Source organism: Coffea eugenioides, chromosome 2, assembly GCF_003713205.1.
Source record: "Coffea eugenioides isolate CCC68of chromosome 2, Ceug_1.0, whole genome shotgun sequence".
NCBI classification, from domain to species: Eukaryota; Viridiplantae; Streptophyta; class Magnoliopsida; order Gentianales; family Rubiaceae; genus Coffea; species Coffea eugenioides.
In genome coordinates this window covers 23163399-23187469 of record NC_040036.1, presented here as the reverse complement: position 1 = coordinate 23187469, position 24071 = coordinate 23163399, and the positions used below count along the sequence as shown (strand labels likewise).

The window sequence follows — 24071 nt, the reverse complement described above, 5'->3', positions numbered from 1 at the left end:
TTTCCAACCTAATTGCCTTTTATTTGATACATTCATTGAGCTTCTAGCAAGTTTTTAGCAGCATCCGGGTCCCTTTAATGATTCCTAGCAGTCAACGTAGCATCATATATATTTTTTGCCATTAAAACATTAAAAAAAAAATGACAATGTCAGACAGAATAATTAGTTCTCTACATGCACATCCCACAGAGCAAATCGCCTCCCCTGCCCGCTACGACGAGCAGTTTCCGCCCATGCTCAAGAGGAGCACTGCTAAGCAGCACCTTCGCTGGATTCCCAAAAAGCATCTCTTTGTTTGCCTCAGCTTCAGTTGGTCTTTCACCTCAAAAGGAAATGATTTCTGGCAAGTCTTGTCCCCTTGCTCTAGTGATTGGAGGCATTTTGTACGTTCTTGCTGCCCCCCCCCCCCCTACTCCAATCATGTGCCTGATGCAAGCTTTGAGCGGTATGATCCTCGTACCAAACAGTGGTCGACCCCTCCTATCCTTGATCCATGGATCAAGTTCTTCACCAGTTGGCTTCTGTTGTTATTGGGGAAAAGCTTTGCGCATCAACCACAGAGGCTTCTTTTGAGTATGACTGTGCAACTGAGGGATCAAAATGGGAGCCTGCAAGTTATTTGATGGTTTCGATCCTGACGGTTTCAGCACTCCGTGGAAAGACAATGAAGTCATTCCAAATAGGAGATTATTTGGAAAAATTATTTAAAATACTACTGAAAATGTAAATGTGATGTATGTAATATAAAAAAATAATTAAAAATATAAAATAAATAAAGTGCTTTTATAATGTTGCAAGCAATGCCCATTTCCTAATTAACAATATGCTTTTCTTAATGGTGCATTTTTTGCCATCAGATTTGATCTTTCAGTCTTGGGTCTCACTGGTCGCCTCAAATATCAAACTGCCATCCCAAAGGCAGTTCGGTTTTAGTTGCCAACTTGCCATAGCTCTTTTGTTTTTGGATTTTTATTTTCCTTTTTTGGTGGCTGAAGAATAAAGAGTATTATTTGATTCAAAGTTTTTTTTTTCTTCCCTTTTTGAAAAAGGATGAGAAATTAAATAACTTCTGAGATATTTATCCAAAAGCAGAGAAGAAAACGTGCAAGGAAAAAAAAAACAGAAACAAAGTCACAAAATCTAAAGCTTGGATGAGATTTTCAGGTTGATCAAGTCTCTAATGCATCGATTCAACTGGCACACGTTTGTGGTCATACAACTAACTCAAATGGCACCAGCACTTGATCATCCCACCTTCAAACTGGTCTGAAAGAAAGGGAAAAAATTTTATTAAAAAGATATCATACATTGCTGGAAATGGCATGAAAAGAAACTCAACTTTACATATCTAACCGGTTATGACTAGCACATGACTTCATGTGAAATTAGTTGCTCATGAATCTGCCTGAACTTCTCTTTAAGTCGTTTTATCTGCAAATCATTATATGGTTTTTGAGAAAACAAGAGATGGCACAATCAAGAGAGACGAAGCAATGAAGGCAATGCATATGTATATATACCCGTCTAAGCTCAATTTCTACTTCACGCCTCTGCTGTCCCAGAGAATGGCGCAGATTGGTGATGTCGAAAACATTATCCAGATCATCTTGGAAAGCAGATTCTAGGTCTTCCCGAAGGAGTGCGGGTAATTTGTCCACAACCGGCATGAGGAGGAAACAGTTAAACTGCAGAAAAGAAGCCAGAGCCGATGATAGGGAAAATCTCCAACAATATTCTGAGAGAATATCAGAAAACGCTCAACTGAAATGACTAAAAAATTTTTCAGCGCGAAAAGAAAGTGAAAGAAGAAATTCAAGGAAGCAGGAAGCAACAGAACAAATGCTGAAGAATATCAAAAAGACAAACATAATCAGTATCAATAAACAAGACTCTCCTCTCTCTGTCTCCAGTGTGCAATAAAGAGAATTACTAATGTAAGAGCAAACCTTCAGCTCAACAGATGCCAAAAAGTACTCTCTTATCCCATGGAAAATCTGTTGAACCAATGCATAGACAATCCTTTCGGAAGAAGGAGCAAGCCTCCTGTTCCAAAGTGTGCTATCCAAAAGGTCAGCCAATCTTGTCTCTGTTGCCTGAACACTCCCACTTGAATCATTCCCTGAAGCCAAATGACCGAGCTTCACGTCTGGCCTTGGCTTACTGTCCTGCTTATCACTGGCCATAGACAGAGATGACAATTCTTGGGAAAGACTGGCAGCTACTGAGTTACCACCCGTGGCAGACTGTTCTGATCCACCAAATGAGTCTAAGAACTGACGTAGTCCAGCACGATTCTGGAAGCATAATGTAGGACAGGCATAAAGAAAAGAAAACATACAGAAAGTAATGGATATATTGTTCATATAGCCTCTGCAAGGAGGGAGTATCAGATTACAGATCTCTGTTTAGTCGCATGCTTAGAATATATCCATCTAAGCTGATAAAGTTTGAACGATGTTGCCACCAAGATGAACAAAGTTCTCATTGTGAGGTACAGCCTCACAGCTTTTGATTGTCTTACATTTCATGAAAACAACACTATTTACATCATACCAAATCAAATATGTCACTCCACAATCTATTCTAGATATACAGTAAATGTTTTAGCTCAGCATGATATAAAGGTTCAACAACCAAAGGAAAACATTTCGAAGCCTTCATCCTCTTCCCGAAAAATCTTTAAAATTTTAAGTATAATCTTTGTAAAAGCAATAATTACACTGTGATTTCTAAAGACCAAAATCAAATAATGAAGTTTCTCTTGATCATATTTTTCTTTCATGTACAAACACACCAGACAGAGTTACATAAGACAAGTGCGATTTTCAAAGACCAAAACCAAAGAAAAAAATTTCATTTGACCATGTTTCTCAGCAAAATGGCATACAAGCAAAAAATAAAACATATCCCAAGCCCCCTCCATCAGAAATCCAACCCAAAATAACAAGGAGCTAAAGAACTCATGTCTAACTATAGCCCACGAAGACATTACAAATGTTGATTCAATTCAGTTCTTCAAATTCATGGGATAAAGACACGGTTCACTGAGACAATTAGTTCACTGTCAGCAGACTTTGCAAATGAATAATCACTTACTGGAAGAGACTAAAATTGTAACTGATACTGCATTCGGCTAAAAGGGTGCAGAGAGACTTGTTTGAAATTCTAAAGGAAAAAGAATTTGTAGCTCTATTAGGTAAAATGTCAAACCTTATTGTGGAGGGACCACGTTACGTAGCGAGTAGTGCTGACTAAGTCCTCCATGCATCTGAAAATATTTAAGGACCAACAGAATCATTTGAACAGCTCATGTATTTCAAACCCCCTAATAAACAAGAATGTAAGCAGGAACATGCACTAAAATAATTTTTTATAAAAATAAAAGAGAGAGAGAGAGAGAGAGAGAGAGAGAGAGACAAAATTCTATGAATAGTTTTACCAAAAGTGAAGTTCTAGAAATTCTGAGCAACAATTAGTCAGAAGGTTTTAATATGAAAAAAATGACAAATTAATATGGCAAAGTAAGTATTTATAAAATTGATGAAGATTTTAAGAGCTAAAAGAACAAGAGGTGCAGTTAAAGAGAATGCAGAAGCTACTTAATAGGCTAAAAAAAGGTCATCAATTTTCCACTGTGACTTCAGAATTCAAGATCTATTTCAAAAGGAAGTGCAAAACTTTATTGTCTGTTCAATTCAAGAGAAAACAAGTTGGATTGGAAGCCTGCAAGTATGACAAATACAAGGTATTGAATATATGCAGTCCAAAATTCTCGGCATAGTGTCCAAAAAGGCTATGTTGAGCACAAGTAGTCATAAGTTTCACTTAGCAGGGCTGACAATTCTATCAGAAACCGTATACAAGATATTTTTATTAATCTATGAAATACCTTATTTAGAACAACAGGGCTCCACAAAACTGGAGCCAAAAACACCACGTCATATGGCATGAAAGAGAAGAACAAAGAAGCAATTTTGCTTTAGAAACAATAAACCAAAGAACTTGACAAAGAGGAGTTGAAACAAACGACATTACTTTTCACGGCATGATCTTTCAGTGGATTCTCCAAAGTTGTTGAAGGCAGAGGCAACCCGTCTGAGAAATACTTCATGGCCACTTAGATATTCACCATCTTTCTGTTAAAAACATTCAGAGTATAATTATACCCATCAGAGGAGGAATTGATCATAAAGAAAATGGATGTAACCAAATTACTAAAGACTATACCTCACCTGAAGAAGATGAACAGAGATGGGAAGCAATCTCTTCAGAATGTGCAACAGCCTGTTTCCCAACTATAAGTGGAAAAGAACACTTAGTTTGACAAAACGTATTTAGAATAAAAAAGAAAGTAGAAGAAAATGAACAGAAAATCCACATGAAAACAACTTTTTACTGAAATTTGTCATATTTAACATTGTAGGAAATATCAATGGAGGATAACTTTAAGCACTTGGGTCTGTTCTCTTTCTCTCTATCCTTACTCCTCCCCTTCTCTCCATCCCTGTCTTTTAACAAATTTTGCATTGTGAAATCCAACCAACATGATCAATTAATTCTTTATGTCCTCATAGTCTCACATTCACTAATCTGCCCAATAGCATCATATGCTTATATACATTAGGACTAGGAGTCCAATATTTGTGGATTTTCAGAAGTTCTCCTCATTTAACACCATCTTTTATCTCAATCTATTTAACTAACACAAACGTGTTCCAATTCTCAAAATATTTCTTTAGCAAGAACAGAATCATGACCAGATCAATTTTCCTTAAAACATAGTTAAGACAAGAAAAGAAAGGTACTCAAATCACCTGATGAAGAAAAGGCTCAAATGTATCACGAGCTTTTGCAACAGCAATGACACAAGCTGTCCTAAATTGTGAAAGGGAGAGAAGAACAACTAAACTTCAACAGGATACATGAAAGCAACACTGAAGATGAAGTAGAATCAGAAATCCAAGTCTAACTCAGAATTGATGGGTACCTAGAGTAGTTTGTCCCATCATGAATGTCTTCAACTCCACATGCATTTACAATTTCTTCACGTGTAATTGGAGGACATTTGGTTCCACCAACAACAAAACGAAATTCAGCCATTGCACGATGATACTGAGCACCTCCATAAAGACGCATTCCAGCATTCTATGCAAACAGAGATACTTGCTGATGAGCTTAATGGAGGGGTTCCCCCTAGACTAGAATCAAAATGTGCTGGATAATAATTTAATTCATCTGAATGACAAGCCAGAAGAAAGGTGAAGGAAACTTTTACTGTGAAAAGGAATAAAGCTGTGTGACGTAATATATCTACATGTAATTGACAAAAATTTCAGTTTAAATGCAGGTTTAGACATAATGCTTGGCAATCTTAAAATGTTTGATCTAGTTTATGTAGAAGATGCAAGTTTGGAATAACAGCCTTGAGCATTCAGCATGTATCAACACTTCCACAAAACAGAAAAGCAAGGGCGTCAAGTACTTCAAGTCAAAGAGGAACGCATAGCAAGGTACGACCAAACTTACAGGTATCAGCTTGTGTGGAAACTGAAGACCATCACTTCCAACAAATGCTCCTCCATTGACCCTCTCGTCTTGTAGAGTTTCCCCTACACACAAGACCAGAAGTGCATAATTATAGTCAGAATTTGGTTTGAGCAATCAATTTTCAGGTAAAGCATTTAGTTTTAGAATTACATAGGTGAATCAACACGTGTAATGTGAAACTCTAAAACATACATCACACCACTAAAACAGTCTCCTCGCACATACACATAGAGAAAGTGTAAATTTAAACTCCAAATAACCCATAAACTATATGCAGACAATGTTGTATGATAGAAACATCAAGATGGTTACCAAATTTATCAGGTGGAGCAATGACAGTTCCTTTCAACAGCAGCGACAACTGTATATGAAATGAGAATCCATCAGAATACTAAAGGAACAAAATGGTACTTCAGCATTTAAGCACAAATACCTCTGAATTCACATATGTGATAACAACTCTGGAATGCACTCGTATACAGGATGAGCTTAATAATAACTAGAATTCATGCCAAAAACATTGACTGGATTTTAGGATCATTAACATATATGCCAAGGACGTGGCAGAATTAACCTTGGTAAGGAACAGGTCATGGAAAGCTCTTCCTTTCTCCTTCAGTTTTACTTCATCCAAAGTGCTGTTAGAAATTTCAAACAAATTATTGTTGGAAAATGGTAGAAAGTCCATTCTATGTCCATTAGTGATGTGGGTGAAGTGGTCAAAAAAATTTAAAAAAAAAAGGGTTCTCACTTCATTTATTCACCTCAAATTTCATCTCACCCACTCAGATATCATTTGGAGATAAGCTACAAACCTTAGCTCTTGATTTATGTCAGTCAGCTTCCTTGTGCTGCTCCTATGTTCTTTTTCAAGAAGTGGGATGATTAATGGTACACTGTCCATGTACCTTGCAATCCATAAATCTCAAACTCTCAGTTACAGCATGCAAAGATCAGTGATAGGATCATTTCTTTCTTTGATAAATGACTCATTAATGAAACTGTGGAAAAATTTTACCTTTTCTGCAATAGCTCTTCTAAGAACAGCCTAAGGCTGCTGACACCTATTCTGCTCCTTTCCTGTTTTGTGAGTGATCTACCCAACTTCTCCTCCAATGCTGCTACATCCTCCATTTCTCTCAAGGAAATAGCCTACATAGACAACATAAATGAGAAAGTATTTAAAAGTTTGTAACCTCTGCTTGCGAGCAATCAAGTCGGACAAGAAAAGGCTTATATTCTTCAACCATCATACAGTTCAAGTAGTGAGGATTGACCAAAGAAAATGCCAACCTAGTTTTGAAGGTAGACAAATAATTTGAGACCAAAAAAGTATGATCATTCTTATCAAAATCATAGGCCATACAACTTTTATGACTCTGGCTAACATGTAATATCACCCCAATGACCACACAGTAAAGAAAGACCGATACTGGTTAATAGCAGACAAAAGGAGAAGAGCTATCTGTCTGTGCAACAATTGTATGGCATGAATAGACTTAGACAGGCATCTACCAGCTGTCATCATCAATAAAAACACTCATAAAAGCTAATGCAGATTGGTAAATACAGTTCAAATACGGGAAGACAAACCTGTTTAAACTCATCATTTGATCGATAAACTGATTCATGCCCCAAACCTACTCTTCCAGAAGGGACAGATGTGAAGAAAGGGGAGTCACCTAGCATGAACCCATCAAGAGTAGATGCAGGTGGCGAAAGAAATACTTCAACATCTGATGATCGTGCAAACTGAGGTATTTTAGTATCGAGCTTCGTTGCAACAACAACAGTTCTTGAAAGCTCGGGATCAATCTAGATATTGAGAGAGGCATGGAAAGAGATTCAGCCAAGATTTCAATTAACAGACAAGACTATCAAAGAATCATTTTGCCATTAAATTTGTGGTTTCCTGAGATAAATCTAGTACTACACAAGTATATACCTGCATTACCACTCTTCTAGTAGTTGCATTGCTCCAATCATTGCAATCTTCAAGGCATAGAATAATAAACTCCTTGTGCTGCATCTTAGCTCGCACTAGAGATTCCACTGCACGAGCTTGAGCCTGTTGTGTACACAAAATCAACTTTTATCACCGCCATTAATGAAACACGAAAAAGATATGAAGTTTCTAAGAAGACTGGACCTGTAAAGCTCTGTTTTTCCGACCTGGGGCTGGAGCAACAAGTCCTGGAGTGTCTATAATGCTGAGGTTCGGACAATACTTATATTCTACTCTGATGATTATTTCTTTAGAAGAAAACTGACAGGGTTCCTTCTCCAACCTCATGTTTTCAGCTTCAATATATGCCTAGAATCATACAGAGGTTAAAATATTCTAAAAAAATGCCTCAGTTATAGGAAAACTGTTCACTTCAGATGATAAAGTGTATCCAACTTATTTCCAAATGAATGTGGGAAGCATAATTAAATATTGATGGTAAATACAAATTAAGTTCACTTTTTGGTGTTAGATTTAGCCTTTGGCAGCGCATATGATACTGTATCATTTACTGGAAGGTACGGCTCAACCATGTATTAACCAGTTGAATTCACGTAAAAGGTAACATAGCAGGAAACTTTTGAAAACACAATTGGCAACTGCTATATTCCGAAATCAAAGGCACGGCTAACCTACCTTGAACTGTTTGTGAACGTAAAGGATTCCAAATTCAATAATTCCTAGTCAATACAGTAACACTGATCGGGTTTATATATATATAGACAATCAAGGCAATATCATCAATCCTCCAATTAATTGAATCCACCTCATTGAACAGCCGTTTGTTTGTTTGGTTTATTGGCATTCACGCTAAAACAGCATTTTATTGAAAAAATGCCAATCTTGAAGCTCGCAAGTGACGATAACTAACTGGAAAAACGCAACGTCACCAAAAAGGTATTCAAGTTTTTTAAAGTAAGTAAACAATGCTATGCAAACATTTAGTAGTCTCTTTCTATTAAACTACCTGAATTTCTTGAAGTGACAACTGTTGGTCAATGCTGGGGTCAGAATCAGAGAGCAGATGACAGAGAGGTGAGTCACAGTCGGGATTATACTTCATATGGAGAGTAATGGGCCGGCGAGTCTTGGTACCGCCACCGACGTGGTTGAACTGGAAACCCATGAGAGCTTCCACGAGTGCGCTTTTGCCGTCAGTTTGGTGACCCACAACCAGCACAGCTGGGGCGTCGAACGGCGTCTCGAACTCCTGCGCTAAACCATGTAGCTCATTGTAGGCCTCATATAGCTTAGCTTGCCCTTCTCCCAACTCACAACCGGCAGTTGCCGGCGGCGATGCTGATAATGTTGGGTCATGCTCTTTCTCCATTTTCCCAAAGATTGTCCAGCAGAGGAGGCAGCGGGTGAGTACGGTGGATGAGTGCGTGAATGTGTGTTTTTATCAATTCACCGGTTTAAGTGACGGAGGTTACTCCGGTTAGTATTAGAGTAGAATTTTTTTTTTTTTCCAGTTTGAATTTTGAAGGTCGGATTCGAAAACTGGGCTCGGGACTCTTGGGTTTTAGTTTGGGGTAAGAATTCATTAATGGCCCAGAGAATTTTTAGCCACTCGTTTTATTAATATTATTATTATTACTACTACTAGTTAAATAGATCGGATGATCCGCGTGGAGCAGGCCAACAGTGCGTGGATCAAAAACATAATTGAATAATTACGGTGTTGATCTCTTGTGTTTTTTTTTTTTTTTGTCGACTAGGGGTATCCTGGTCAATTGACCAGACTAATCCCCCAGGCTGGAAGAGCCCGCCCCAAGGATTCCAGCGCGGTATGGGGAGAGAGTCGAACACGGGACCTTACTCCTGAAGAGGAGGCTACTGGACCGGTCGCACTAACCCCCGGAGGCTTGATCTCTTGTGTTTGACATATCAAGTTATACACCAACCCTTATCAATCATAACTAACTATTATCATGCATGACTAACTAATTTAGTCCCTTCTTATTATAACAATGGATAATTTCAAAAACCTCCCTAGAGGTTTTTGACTATATTGCTTAGCACTTTTGAAATTTAAAAAATATCACTTGCATTTCTTATTTTCAAAGTTTTGTGACATTCCCAAATCAAAATGTATCATTAAAAAACTAGTTTTGAGAGTATCAAGATAACTTCATTCTAAAGTTGGTCCTTTGTTGTGACCTCTTACTTGTTATAACAAACTAATTTAAAATCTCTTAACATTTGAGAACTTGAATAATGCGCTTCTTTAATAGAAAATGATAAGTTGTTAACAGGATTGAGAGATCCGTTAATGGATTTTATTTTATAACGTGGATAAAAATGTTAAAATTTTACAACTTCTAATAATTTACAAAACATGTTAAAAATAGCAGAAAAAACTATAAAGACGAAGAAAATAATTTTTTTGGCATCTTGACAACATCTTAAATAAGTGTTAAATACAATTTTAAATTTTCATTTTTCTAATTTTCAAGCTATCTATCCAAACAAAAAAATTAAAAAAAATTACAATCAATTTATAAAATTCTTTAAATTCACTCAAAACATTATATGTAAAAAAAATTATTTTATTTGGTATCTTAAGGGCAATGATAAGCACATCCAAAAAATAAAGGTGGACCTAGTGTTAAAGTTTTAAAATCACAACTGACCTTTTAAATTACAAAACTTTTTTGCGGAAGAAATCTACCATTTTTGCCAAGGAAAAATAAAAATAAAATAACATCTATCCTATTTTCTAATTTTACTTGATTTTAGAGCACAAAATAGATAAATCCTAATGAAAACAAATTTATAGTTTGAAAATACCTTAAAAAAGCTTTTAGTATATATTTGTACTTTAAAAAAGCATGCTACTTTTGGTTCTGACTGCTATATTTTGTCCTACATTACGTCTTCATGCTTTTTATCTTTGTTTTTAATTTTTTATTAATATAATTATAATTTTGTAAAATAGTAAGGCAACAAAAGGGTAATGTTAGAAAGAAATTATTTTTTTTTTCCTAAAATGAGTATTGTACTAATATATTTTGAATTTAGCTTCAGATATCACAAACATTTGATAATAAGAGAGCCAAGTGATTTTTTTTTTTTAACTTTAGGAGGTGCTAAGTGCTATTATCAAAAACTTTGAGGAGGTTTTTAAAATTATCTCTTATAACAAAATATAGCTAATATATGACGCTTAGCGTAACCTAGCCAACCATACCACATGCACCATTGAAAAAAAAAAATCATCAAATAACGATACAAAATGGTCCCTCACGTAATAACAAACATACAATTTTGGTCGATAGCTCATTCGGGCCAAATTTTGTGCCAAAACTTGTTAGTACCAAAAACACCCCCAAAAATCACTAAAGTAGGTGTGGAGATCAAAATAGTACATTTTATACATGTGAGGAACCATATTGTATAGTTTTTAATATAAGAAACTAATAAGGAAAATTTCCGAAATCTAAGGAAACATAGTGCACGGTCACGAGATCTGTTAGGTTTGAAATTTTGCATTAAAAGTTATGTAGTAGCTGAATTTTATTAAGATTGGGGATTGAATTGATTAGTTGTGGCAAATAGGGAACTACATTAAACGAAATGTCAAAGATTAGGAACCGAAATAATTGACATCGTGAATCCTTGAAAAACTGAAACTGTATGAACAGTTTGGGATAGAAAGCAACATTTGGCTTTTAAAAAAAAAAAAAAGAAAGCAACAATTGGCTCATCCATAGGCGGTCAACAGTCCGGGTTTGGACCCGGACCCGAACCGGACCCGTCAACATTTCCCGGGTACGGATATGTATATTGATCCGCGATTCGGACCCATTTTATCTAACAAATTTATGAGTCGAATACGAAATATACCGTTCCGACCCGTATTCGACTCGAACCCGTTTTAATTAATTAATAATTAAAAAATATATACTAATCTATCATAATTTTTCATATCAATACTACATTTCTACTTCTTTCATTCCCAAAATTTTCCAACCCTAATACCCACCGCCGCACATCTCTTTTTCCCCTCGCTCTCTTTTCTCTTTTGTTTTTTGCTTACCAGCTGTGGATGGTAATTGGTTGGACTTGCTAGGGATTTCACCATACTTTGTAGCAGTGTCATTTGAGATGCTTGTTAGGTCTTTCACGGCTAATCTCCTCCATTATGTTTAAAATAGGCTTCGGCAGTAAAGTGATAGTTGCGAGTTTCTTCGTCTCTTCAATTTCAGATTTTGCAATTTCATCCTGTTGAAGTTTTAATGTGCTGGATGTAGAATATCGAGGTAAAATCAACAGAAAGAACTCAACTTAATCGTGCAAAAATTTAACTAGTCAATTGGAAAGGGAAAGGTATTGATCAGGCACCAAATGATGCAATGAACTGACTGGCACGTCTTTCTCTCGAAGAACTAATTGGCAATTTTGTGTTTTCATCCCAAGGAGTTTTTTTCATAGCATTTCCATCTCTCTCTCTCTCTCTGTGGAATGCGAGGCCGAGTTACGTTGTTTTTTTGCATGCGGTGTGTTGAAGTCAGGTGCTGAAGTTGTAGTAAAAACAGGTTTTTGATGGGCCTTTTTTCCGGATAGGCCGGTCCCGGATCCGGGACCCGTCGGGTGCGGGTCTGGTAGAAAGATTAGGAGACTCGTCGGGTATTTGAGTCGAGTCCGGAACTAATACAGTATGACGGGTTCGGGTCCCGATTTATTAATTTGGACTCGGACCCCGGCCCGTTGACAGGCCTACTCATCCGCGAGGGACGGCCGCAAAAGCCGGCCAGGGGCAACTATTTGGGAGAAGGGCAAGGATGCTTCTAGGGGTGGGCAAAATATCCGATCCGATCCGAAAAATAGGATATCCAATCCGATTTTTCTTAGCGGGGCAGATGCGGATCAGGTACCCGTAAAAACGGATACGGATACGGATCAGTAAAATAAAAACTCGCGGGTACCCGACCCGCAGGGTATATTATATAAATATTAAAAAAATAAGGGTTCATCATATAATTTTTATAATTTTTAATCCTAAGTGTAAGTAAAGTGGTTCACAACCTCATATTCTAATCTCATATGATCCGCCTCTCCTCATATTGTCTTAAAAAAACGAATATTCTTGGTGAAACCTGAACTAAAATGAACAAAACAAAGAAAAATTAGTGAAACTCTATCATAAAAATTGTCCATCATTTTCATCCTTTTTCATTTTTATTCTACTTCCATCGATCTTTCTTGCAATTTTTTCATCAATTTAATCAAAAATTTGTGTTTGGAGCTCCAATTTTCTATTAGCTAGATAATTAAAACATTTGTGTCTTTCATTTATTTATTTGTTTTATTGCAATTGTGTCTCTTAAATTTGTCTCCTTTATTTTAGTGCAAGAAATTTATTTTTCTTTTTCATCACCTTTAATGCAATAAGGTTTATTCCAAAGATGTAAGAAAGTTGGTGAAAATTTTTCAAGATTATTTTGATTATACTTCAAAAATTATTAGCTCTGTTCAATTCTTTTCCGGACTTGATTCCACAATCGACTCATTTTGGATGCAGTCTTGTACCATAACATCCTTAAGGAAGTTGGAAAAGTTGCCAAATACTTATTATCCTTGTGTTTGTTATGTTATAAAAGGATGAAATGCGTGAGAATGGTGATGTACTCAAAATTATCATAAAATTTCATTTTATCTATTAGATATTATAATTCTAATATGTACTAAATTTATGAGATCGGTTTGATTATTGGATGAAATGTGTGAGAATGATGACGTATGGATTTTGATTATAATATCTCTACCAATGTTAATTAGAAAGCATTTTTTTATTGAAAAATATGTTGATATCAAGTGAAAAATATTTTTTATTGGAATTTTTTTTTTGGAGCGGGTACCCTATGACCGGCCCCTTTTCTTCGGGTTTAGCGGGTACCCGAAAATATTAGGAGCGGGTTAGAGTCGCAAAATGGCTAATCCGATTTTTTAGGGTCGAGTCAGCCAAAACTTATTAGGGGCGGGTACCCGACCCGTGCCCACCCCTAGATGCTTCCTTCCTAATCGTGGCGGATAACGATTTTAATATTCTTGTGAGAAATGTTAACAAAGTATTAAGTAGGCTAGCTTGTAAGACTTGATAGTCATTGTTTGGATTGAGATTTTTTGTTAAAATTTTTTTTTTTTGCATTATAAATACGTTTCTTAACCACCTTTTTATATCTCAAAAATAAGTTCTATAATATTTTTTTATTTTTTAAAAATAATCTTCAATCTAAACAGACTTTAACTAACAATTTTGCACCCCAAATCCCAATCATTTGGGTTGGGCCCATGATCTATTCATTTTGTCTCCCTTAGGGGTTAAAAAACATGAGGTTAGTAAAATTACAAATTTGACTAACAAAATTTCAAACCCCTTATTGATCGTATTCATTGGCGAATTATAGCCTAGGCCTGCGACCCAAAATTTTTTTTTTTTTAATTTGCATAATTTATTTACCAATTTTCTTGCAGAAGAGTGAATAACTTCGGAATACACGGTCTTACTATATATCACTCATGATTATGTACACTCTCTATGTCTGCTTATTTTGAAAAACATACATTTATTGGTCATATCATCTGCCAATGTTGTTCTGCATAATTAACGATAAATTAAATAATCTCATCCCTGATTTTTTTTTCTTAATTTCTCAAATAGCATAAAACATGCGTCCACCTGAGTATAAGCAAAATATCCTAGTTGAGAGTTTGTTAGATTTAAGAGATTGATGATGAAGTACTTGAACAGGTCTGCTCTTGGGACTTGGAGGGTCTGGACTCTACTTTCTTGGGGGATGACTGCCTACTTATGGTGGATATAAATCAATCATTATCCTTACAGCCTGACTCATAAGAATGGTGCTTCCCATCATCTCAACCTTTGTGTAGCACAATCTTAGAAGCTTCATAATCTGAATGAAAATGGCCATGGAGTGGTCCTCTTTCATGCACGATTGCGCTACATGTATATGATCATGAAGACAAAGTGAATGAGCATTTTGCTTTCACTTTTTCTTTTTTTTTTTTCTCAATGCCAAATGCACGTGAACTTCCATCTAATGACTGATCAACGAGAGTGATTTAATTTCAATGTCAAAGTTAATTATGATAATGCTGGTGGGAAGGGGAGTAATACTACTGTTTTGGTGAAACAAAGAGAAAATCTCCGCCAATCAGGGACCTGGAACTATTTAATAACTAGTATAAACAACTAGTCGAAAGTCTCGGAACCATGTCTAAATTGCCTGGAACGATCAGAATACAAACAAAATCTGCAAATCTGACAGATGGAAACATAGGCATATCCAGATTTGCATTTTTCCATTCTTCTTTTCAACGGTACGCTGGGCTGGCCTGTGCATAGATGGGGAATAAAAGATTTAGGGAATGATGATACTCTCTGTAACTTGGGAAATACATCAAGAATCTTTAGCAAGTCCTACAACTAATTATAGCCCAGCAACCTTCAAATATTCATTTGAGCAATTGCCATTGCCATGTAAAATTACAAACTAATTCAACATATAGCTGCTGGAAACTCAAAATTCTCTTTACATACATGCCCTTGAGATCAATCTGATAAAAAAAAAAAATCCTCTTGCATAGGGTGTAAATATAGCTGCTGGAAATTCAAAATTCTCTAACATACATGCCCTTGAGATCAATCTGACCAAAAATTGACTCATTGTCTATCCTCTAATTGCACAGGGGAATTACCCCGAAAGTCAAACTACTGGCAGAGCACATTCAGAAATAAGCACACAAGACAGGAGTACAAGAGATTTCAGGTTTATTCCAGAATACCGATTACAAGCCAGGATGCGAACGGTTACTTCGCTATTGATATTTTTTATTCACTCTGTCAATTCAATTCCGTTTCTATCTAATAGGTATAAGATTCTTCAACATCAATGACAGTAAATGCAACTTGCCTTTCTGTACAGTTACGAGTCAGCAACAGGATAATATGCGTTTTTGTAGACAAAGGGCAAATCTGGAGTCATGTCACCGGGAGAAAGCTTAAAAAAAAAAGACACATCTAGTCGGGGCAAAACTCAGTGAACACTGGTAACCTCTTCCTTGGGGAAGGGCCATAGAGAGCTGCCTGTATGTGGGCGTTGACATCTTCCTTTGAGGGAGTTTTCTCACTCGAACCAGAAGGTAAGGTAACCCCAATGCCGTCATCCAGGGGAGACCAATCATCGGTTGAGAAGGCAGTGAAGGTATTCTTCTCGCCAAAGTCAGCCTTGTTTTGGAGTGTAATTGGTGAAATTGCTCTTCTTGGTGTAGGCAAAACTTTTGATGTAGGAGATGGTTCCATTGATGGTACAGCTGCCTTGATCTGATCATGTACAAAACGGCACTTTGTGCCATATGCGCATGACCCTGAACTGTAAGTCTTGCAGAATTGTGCCTGTGCAGAATCAGACAGGAAAAATAACAGATGAACGCTTATTCCAATTTTAATAGTCCACGTCGGGTCTAACAAAGAAGATAAGTAGTAGATCCTTAACAACCAATGTATACCTCCAATTTGTTCTTGCTGATACGACTTGAACGCAGCTCTTCTTTTCCGTGTGCAAACTGTAATTATGGATTGGCAGAAGCTACGCGATTTAGTAAAGGAACATATAATTGGGTCATCAACTTTTACAGCTGACGAAAGCTCGAAGGTGTACTGATCCATTAAAAGTAAAGGTCTTATGCCAACTTTTGGAATAAGATGTCAAGTCGTTTCGATGGTTTCAATTTTCAAAGATGAAAGAGATACTTAACAAGGTGGCCCATCAAATGGCCCATGTACTGCAACAGGTAAAAGATAGGCAAGTCTAGCCAATTGTACGACTCTTAAAACTATTGGGGCTTGTCTGGGTTATCCTGCTAAGACCGAGACACATTTGCCTTTAGGAAACTTCCAGTTCATTTCATCTTTGGTAAAATTATAGAGGACAAAAGAGTAAGAATCGATCAATAGCAAAGGCAAGCAATCTATGTTGTTTTAATGCATCTTCCATGATAATCTTATATATAAAAATATCCATACTAATTTAGTATATTGCACAATAAAACCACAAGAAAATGGCACGAGTGACATAAGACTTGTTCCATTGATATTTTGCCATGAATCATGGACTCCAGCGTGAGGACTAAGCTACTATGTAGACAAACTTTAAGAGGAGCTAATTAAAAATACGATTTGTTCACAAGAGGAACTTCAATGTTGAAATGTCAGCATCAACCGTTCTTAATTGCCCATCAACCCTATTTAGCCATAAGTTGAATGGAGATGCCACTACACCAATGTGCTGCTGACAGGCTAAATCAGAAAGGAAAAATACATGCACAAAATTTACCATTTCTTCTTTTTTTTTCCGAAGCTCTAATAAAAATTCACCTGCCTAATATTACTTTATTTCTACTGTTCTTTTTTTTTTCCCCATTTCTACTGTTTTAGTCCATAAACAACTGAGAAAATCAGAACTTGCATATCAAGTTTCACGTTTTAAACTTGCTTAATTCAAACTTTTATGCCTTTCAAGATATTTTTCTACTTCTGAGTTGCGAAGGGGATATTTTAACTAAAAAGTCCTATCTAACACAAAGAAGAAAAAAAATCAGAGTACAACATGAGAATCCAGTGTATTTGACTTCGACAGGGTCAATATGCTAAACTAATCTCAACTGTAGAAATATTTTTGCAAGATCAAGAACAATCGTCCGATCCGACCATAACGATCATGCTACGGGAAAGAAGCTAGTACCTGGCATTTAGTGCCAAAGCGGCCAGCATTGGAGTCCTCGGACGATCGACACTTCTCAGTCTTGTAAAAGCTGTTCTCGCTCCCTCCCGACGATAGCGATGAGGACAATGATGACGGTTGCCTCCCATCGGAATCCAATGGTGCAAGCGGTGACCTCATCCTCGCGACGCCACCGCCTTTAGGAGTCTTTATGTTGCTAGAGTCGACGAGAATGCCGTCCATTACAAGCACGTCCTCCTCGATATTCAACGGCGTCTTGAATACTGGCGATGATCTCGACGCCGGAGTATCGAAGTTCTCAATCGAAGCCAACGGTGATAATAATTTTCCGCCGCTACTGCTGGAGCTCGAGCGAAGGTAGCGAATCAGCGGAGAATCCAGATTGGGAGAAGCTGAGCCACTATCCGAAGATGCGTACGGATCGAAGACTGGACTCTTCGATTGACGGAGATGGTGATGCTGATAACTACCGCGGCCGTTGAAGTTCGGCGTATTGAGATTTAGTGGAGAAACGTTGCCGTTTATGGAATTGAGTTTCGGAGTTCTGGTACTGCTGCTATTGCCGGCGCCGCCGTAAAGATTCTCCATGAAGAGTATCTGCCAAAATCATCAGAAAAAAAAAATCGAATTCATAAAATTTGTGAATTCGGAACTAAATTCGAACGCCTTTGACAAAATTTCAGTAAGAAATGCATAAACTCAGCAGTAACTTGATGGACAGTAGCAAATTTTCGATGACATTCGATGCTTTTTTTTTTTTTCAATATATACTACTTTTTAATTAAATTTTTCATTGCGCTCGCTGCCGCTAATATTTCAAACCTTGCTATCTGTGAATGACAAAAAGCGAGAGCTTCAAAAATCGTGCTCAAATTCAGGAAGATCTAACAGGAATTCGCAATGCGCAAATTTGAACCAAACACCTCGTTGATAAAGAAGAGACGATCATATGCTCGATAATTTTTTGTTTTCCCCTCCCCGAATAAGCTTCGGTTTTCACTTTTCACGTACGTATCTGCATATATAGGTCGGAAGCGCGGGGTAATAAGAATTTGAAACAAGTAAAAAATAAGCGCTAGTGTGTTTGGATTACTAAATTATCTTAAATAATATTTCGCTTGCATTATAAACACATTTTTCAATTCATACTTTTTATCTCACATACATTACATCACAAAAAGTGTTACAGTAATTATTTCAAATAATACTCTATCCAAACACACTTAACGATATTGAGTACAAGTACTACAAAAATTAACCCAAAAAATAAAAAATAAAAATCTGCAATTATCTCTTCTTTTTAATATATGATAAAGATGGAATTACGTACTTGAGTTAGAATTACATCAGGATTAGACTACCCCAATTTCAATTTGTGTCTAATTAAATTACACGAAATTTCTCATATTATTATCCTTGAGGAAGTTTAACCAAGTAAAGATTAGACTACGCATACTATTTATCCTCAAACTTGAGATACATAATAAAGGGATAAATTCTTTGATGTAATTAATTTATTTAATCAAGAAAACCACCCTAACAGATTAATAATTGGCCCAAAATTTTCTAGGTCTGCAATGCTGTAGTTATATTCATAGTTTAGCAGCAAATTGTACCATAGCCTCTTAACTCTCCCGAGTTTGGAGTTACCTGTTGTATGAACTTAAAAAAGGAGAAAAAAGATCGCGGTGACAAATCACCCAACTTTTTAAATTAAAAAAAAAAAAAAGGTACACCAGAAATAGCCTAAAAGACACAAAAGGAAGAACAAAGGGCACTAGAAGCACCCAGTGCTAGAGGCACAAGCAATGTGTGTGCAATTCAAAAATACTTTTTTTGCAAATTAATTTTGCATAAGATTTTTATTATTAAAGTAAATTGTGGTATTTTAATCTTTTTTTGCTCCATCAAGTGATGGTTATTTTGATAGTTATAATGTTTAAAGGCAATTATTTTGTCAAGATGTGTTCAGATAGTTATGGTAAAAAATAAATACGGATAATTACTTGAGTAACTCATGTTTAGGTAGTAAAGTAATAAGTGATTTTGATAAGGGTAAAGTTGAAAATAAAGTCTACTAGTAAAATTAAAGTAGGAATGATAATGAAACAACCCTGAATTGATAGCATCCGCGGAAGCATTTATAAGTAAAGATTATGCTGCCGTCCTGGTAAAAGCTTTGAGGACAAAAACGCGGAACAACAGGATTCATTCGGGTACGTAAACAAATGATGGTCTTATTGAACAGTCATAATAATTTTTACTTGAATACAACCCACGATATCGGGCTCTTTACATACACAGTTCCCACCATTAGAGGATGATCTGATTATCAACACAAGAATAATACTACTAGCAACTGAAAAGTCTGCCAGAAGAGCGTCAACGCTCGTTGATTCCATTCCTCAAGTTACCCCCAAGTAACGACATCAGACCACCACCATGGACCCTCCCCTCTGGAACAACGAAACCAAGGCCGTTTCCAAGGTGGTTCTTGCTGCTGCTGCTGCTGCCGCCGCCGCCAATTCCAACTCCATTATTCCTTTCTTCCTCCTTTTCGGTACTCAATGGTGTCGAGTAAGATGATGAGGCCTTCATCGACAAAGGAACCAACACCTCTGGAGGTATGAGATGTTGCCTTTTTGCTGGCATCTCCAGAGAGTCAGCAGATTCTGATATCATGCTCCCTCCGCATGAAGAGTATGTCTTGTCAACGGTACTTCTCATTCCAGATGTAGCAGAGACAAGTCCATGGAAGAGACCTGGTCCAATCATACTACCTTTGCTTGCCTCCTGTCCCTGAACCAAACTACTGTGTGCCGCACATAGCCCACTCTTTCCCCTAGCAAACTTCTCACATTTTCCCCCTCCCCAGTTGCACCTCTTTCCACCACCGTGGGCCTTGCAGAAGTCAGTGCTACCTTGAGCACTCTTTCCACAGTTTTCGAACTTGCAACGCTTCCCTCCTCCATGGCGAACACAGCAATCAGTGCGGCCACGTGCACTCTTGGTACAGCCCGGAGCAGAACACCTCTTTCCACCACCATGTGCGACACAAAAGTTTGTGCCTCCATGAACACTTTTTGGGCATATCCCTCCCCCATCAAAGAGGCAGCGTTTACCACCGCCATGTCCTTTGCACAGAGGTGTGCTGCCCTCAGCTCCTTTGGTACACCCAGCAAATATGCATCGCTTTCCACCCCCATGCGCTTTGCAGAGTGAAGTGCTACCTTGGGCTCCTTTATTGCAATCTTGGAATTGGCAGCGGCGCCCACCACCATGAGAGATACACAAACCAATCTGCCCTTCAGCGCTACGCTTGCAACCTTCAACCTTGCATCTCTTTCCTCCACCATGCCTGATGCAAAGTCCTGACTTTCCTCGTGCTGCTTTGGTACACCCTCCTGGATAGCCACAGCGTCTCCCACCTCCATGGGCTATGCAGAAGTCGGTCTTTCCCTCAGCACTTTTAGTGCATCCCAGTTGCTGGCACCTCCTCCCTCCGCCATGGGCCTTACAGTAGGCTGTCCGGCTTTCAGCACCTTTGTTACATCCTGGCTTTTGGCACCTCTGCCCACCTCCATGGCCAATACAAAGACCAGTTGCTCCTCGAGCTCCTTTCGTACACCCATCAAATTTGCATCTTCTGGGATTGCTGGTCTTATGATCTACAGATGTTATAGACCCAGAGACGGTGCTCCTTGAATAATCAGAGATAACAGAAGGTTCAGAGCTTAGCTGAGAATTATGACAATGTGATTTTGCATCAGCTTCTAATAGTTCTTCCGCCAAAGTTTTGTTGTTCTCAATTCTTGGTTCAATGAAAAAAGTAGTCAGATAGCCACCTGATCTCTTAGCTGATGTCGAACCTTCATCAACAACAGGAATTAAGATTCTATTCCCAACAGAATGATGAGGTGTGTTCAAAGTACTCTGTGTTGAAACTGAGTGGTCAAGCAAATTGGAAGGTTCATCAATGCCCCCTGATAGGCCTAGTTTGAGAATTGAGTCCCCATCAGATGATAGCCCTTGTCTCACCATAGCTGTAATTCCTTTCTTTTTGTTACCCCCAACCTCATAGTTATCCGAGTATGCACTGGGTGTTGGCCCCAGTCCAAGCACCAACCTGCATCCATCATCTGGTGCATTTGTATGATTAACCCAGCTACCAGCATTGTTGTGATTTCTCCCAAATCCAGTGTTTTTACTTCCTCCATAACCAAAACAATCCAATCGCAAGGCAGTGTCGTTGAAATTACTTTGCTTGAGCTCAACAGGTGAAGAGAACAACAATGCAGGCTTTTGGGAATCCATTACTACTGCTTTTATGCTATCAACAATCAAGATGACCAACTAGCACGAGGATATTAAAAAATACTAACAGGAATCTCTGTATATCAACAAGTCAAAAGCAAATAAAAGAAACCCTAATAAGCTACATCCACCACTCACAAAACCTGACGTATCGGACCTATCCATTATACAGAAAGTCTCAACTCCAACTACCAGATATACTTCTTTAACCTCCTTAACTTGTTATGGCTTTTGTATCCTTGACACCATGACGACAGGAGTGATACGGAAAGGGATGTCATTTGGACTGCTTGCTAGGAAGTCCTCAAGCTTTGATCACCTGAAAAGAGTGGAAATACAATGTAACAATTCTTCGCTACTTAAACATACAATGGGAGTACCACTTCACTAACAAATGTTCATGACTACACAGAATATAGTGTACAGCTCGGATCACTTAAGCCAATGGTCCACAACAATAAAAGTAAAGGACATATGGAGGAGGAAGAGACAAGGAAAGCAACACCAAACCATACCAAAGCAGTAGTTATTGAGGACATCCATACAAGTAAATTATCCAAAAACGAAAGCCAAAGAAGCACTTGGCTGGAGGCTTGATGTTAAAGACTCAGCAGACATTTTGAATGTGTATTTGCAAATTCATAACAATTAATGAGATAACAACAAACCAACAGCCAGAGTCAGGTCTACTTAACAAACCCTCTAATAGATAAACCATAAGTTGTAATCCTTCGTTTAAGTCGGGACATACTTCAATTATAGCTTTCAAGTCAGGCGAGATGGGAAATTCCCCAACAGGATAGCATAATAACAATTAATGAGACAAAGAGGTCATCCTACTTGATAAGGGACTGCTCCATACAGCCAATATTTGGATCTGTAGTGACTAGGGTCCCCTCCCTGATGCTATTCTCATTACCAAAAAGCCCAATAGAAGATAACAATGTCAGTTTTCTTATCAGGATTGAATTTTACAAACCCTTTCAAAGTCCATGTGAAAACAACTGTCTATAAAGTCCCTTCTTTCTTCTCTTTTCATTGAATTAACCAATTGGTTATAAATCTGCAGTTAATCAACTTCCAAAACTAAGAACAAAATCTACAATTTCTATAGCTAGAAACATAGCTACTCCCATACTTGATTCAAAATTTTGCAAACTTTTTTCAAATCAATTATGTCGTATTATTGGGGAGCACTGCATTAAAAAAATTCAATTGCCTAACAAATTTATGAAGCCCTACATATTCTTGCCTCTTCAAGCCACATGTCAATCTTCATTTGAAGGTAAAATCAGTCTGTTATTGTTCAACTAACTTATATGTACTCAACAAATGAAGTAGTAAATATAAAAACTAAATATACAGAGTCAAATTCCCTAGTTTGTCAAAGCCACACACACATCATAAAAAACAGCAAACACACAAATTCATAAGTAAAGAGGATACTATACCACGACTATCAAATCCAAATCAGTACATGATACCGTAAAAAGGATAGTCGGGACACCAAGAAGGTTATGAAGGATCTTTCAGCAATCAAACTATCGAACTAATTGTCAAAAAAAAGGTGCAGTTTTTCAATACTATGCCAAGATTATAGCCACTCGTCTAGGACTGTAGGAGACAAGCAATACTTATTCGGTATCTGCTCTTTGCTAAAACCCAAAATATAATCACTTAAATGAAATAAAAATCAAAATCAAAACACTGGATAAATTATCTCAAACACTCAGCTACTGAAAGCCCAGACAGCCATTCAGCTTCAAATTAGGAAATTTAGTAGTACAAAGTCAATACAAACACTGACCTTTTAGCTAACGTCTAGTATCAGGCTACAATTGAGAAAAGAAAGAAAATAGCATCAAATAGCCAAATAAATGAAAACATAAAACGGGAAGCATATATAAATGCACTGCATATGACTCAGGATTCCGGAAACAGCAGCCAGTCTCAAGTGTCCAGAGCAATAAATCAGACACTTCTATTTCAGACAAGAATTAAACAAGAAAGGAACCGTTAATAGCGAATACCCTTTAACAAAAAAGAGCATAAAGTTGCCAAATCCGTGACGCCATTGAAGAGAACCCGACCTAGCCCACCAATCTTGACGGAGGGAAAAGAAAGAGGAAGACAAAAAATAGAGAGAGAGAACAGCAGAAATGAATATAGAGAGAGAGAGGGAGGGGGCAGCAAGTTGAACTACGTAAAAAGCAGAGGATAGAGAGAGAGAGATGAGAGAAAAAAAGTTAATAGCACTAGTTAACAATTTTGGTTTGATTAATAGAGCTTAAATTTGTTTATTGCCACTCCTAAAATCGATTAATGGGGCAGCTATTTTGGTCTGTTTATATGGATTTACAGAATTGCCCTTTGCGTCAGCTGTCCAACAACTGTTATTTTTGCACGGGTACGTCGCATACTTTTTAGTGAAAGGGATG

General features: G+C 37.4%; 3 protein-coding genes across 4 annotated transcripts; all 3 read right to left on the bottom strand.

The window, feature by feature from the left end:
• Positions 1 to 1037: 1037 nt before the first annotated feature.
• LOC113761136 (dynamin-like protein ARC5) lies at positions 1038 to 9000 on the bottom strand. Its single transcript, XM_027303994.1, has 18 exons — positions 8520 to 9000; positions 7697 to 7861; positions 7493 to 7615; positions 7141 to 7362; positions 6566 to 6699; positions 6363 to 6455; positions 6122 to 6185; positions 5860 to 5908; positions 5527 to 5609; positions 4988 to 5145; positions 4815 to 4875; positions 4233 to 4295; positions 4036 to 4136; positions 3211 to 3268; positions 1947 to 2294; positions 1521 to 1685; positions 1354 to 1431; positions 1038 to 1266 (listed from the first exon to the last, which is right to left on the bottom strand). Exons 1-17 carry the CDS (start codon positions 8880 to 8882, stop codon positions 1363 to 1365), a joined length of 2319 nt encoding a protein of 772 aa, XP_027159795.1. The 5' UTR covers positions 8883 to 9000; the 3' UTR covers positions 1038 to 1266; positions 1354 to 1362.
• A 6001-nt stretch (positions 9001 to 15001) lies between these two features.
• LOC113761141 (mRNA decay activator protein ZFP36L2-like) lies at positions 15002 to 17986 on the bottom strand. Its single transcript, XM_027304000.1, has 3 exons — positions 17320 to 17986; positions 16085 to 16141; positions 15002 to 15971 (listed from the first exon to the last, which is right to left on the bottom strand). The coding sequence occupies exons 1-3, from the start codon at positions 17905 to 17907 to the stop codon at positions 15597 to 15599; spliced, it is 1020 nt and encodes a 339-aa protein (XP_027159801.1). The 5' UTR covers positions 17908 to 17986; the 3' UTR covers positions 15002 to 15596.
• A 1544-nt stretch (positions 17987 to 19530) lies between these two features.
• Positions 19531 to 23828, bottom strand: LOC113761138. 2 transcript variants are annotated; one of them, XM_027303996.1, is made up of 2 exons: positions 23664 to 23828; positions 19531 to 21952 (listed from the first exon to the last, which is right to left on the bottom strand). In XM_027303996.1, the coding sequence occupies exon 2, from the start codon at positions 21631 to 21633 to the stop codon at positions 19702 to 19704; it is 1932 nt and encodes a 643-aa protein (XP_027159797.1). In that variant the 5' UTR covers positions 21634 to 21952; positions 23664 to 23828; the 3' UTR covers positions 19531 to 19701. The 2 variants fall into 2 exon arrangements, with proteins under 2 accessions (XP_027159797.1, XP_027159798.1); XM_027303997.1 differs by lacking the exon at positions 23664 to 23828 and adding an exon at positions 23441 to 23615.
• Between the last annotated feature and the right edge of the window lie 243 nt (positions 23829 to 24071).

Excerpts from the sequence above, each read along its gene's own strand:
- LOC113761141 (XM_027304000.1), bottom strand. The coding sequence starts at position 17,907 with ATGGAGAATCTTTACGGCGGCGCCGGCAATAGCAGCAGTACCAGAACT. Across the intron at positions 16,142-17,319 it reads GCTTTGGCACTAAATGCCAG|TTTGCACACGGAAAAGAAGA; the intron begins GTACTAGCTTCT and ends CCATAATTACAG. Across the intron at positions 15,972-16,084 it reads TCAGCAAGAACAAATTGGAG|GCACAATTCTGCAAGACTTA; the intron begins GTATACATTGGT and ends GATTCTGCACAG.
- LOC113761136 (XM_027303994.1), bottom strand. The coding sequence starts at position 8,882 with ATGGAGAAAGAGCATGACCCAACATTATCAGCATCGCCGCCGGCAACT. Across the intron at positions 7,616-7,696 it reads GGAAAAACAGAGCTTTACAG|GCTCAAGCTCGTGCAGTGGA; the intron begins GTCCAGTCTTCT and ends TGTACACAACAG. Across the intron at positions 1,686-1,946 it reads TGGCATCTGTTGAGCTGAAG|TTTAACTGTTTCCTCCTCAT; the intron begins GTTTGCTCTTAC and ends TCTTTTCTGCAG.
- LOC113761138 (XM_027303996.1), bottom strand. The coding sequence starts at position 21,633 with ATGGATTCCCAAAAGCCTGCATTGTTGTTCTCTTCACCTGTTGAGCTC.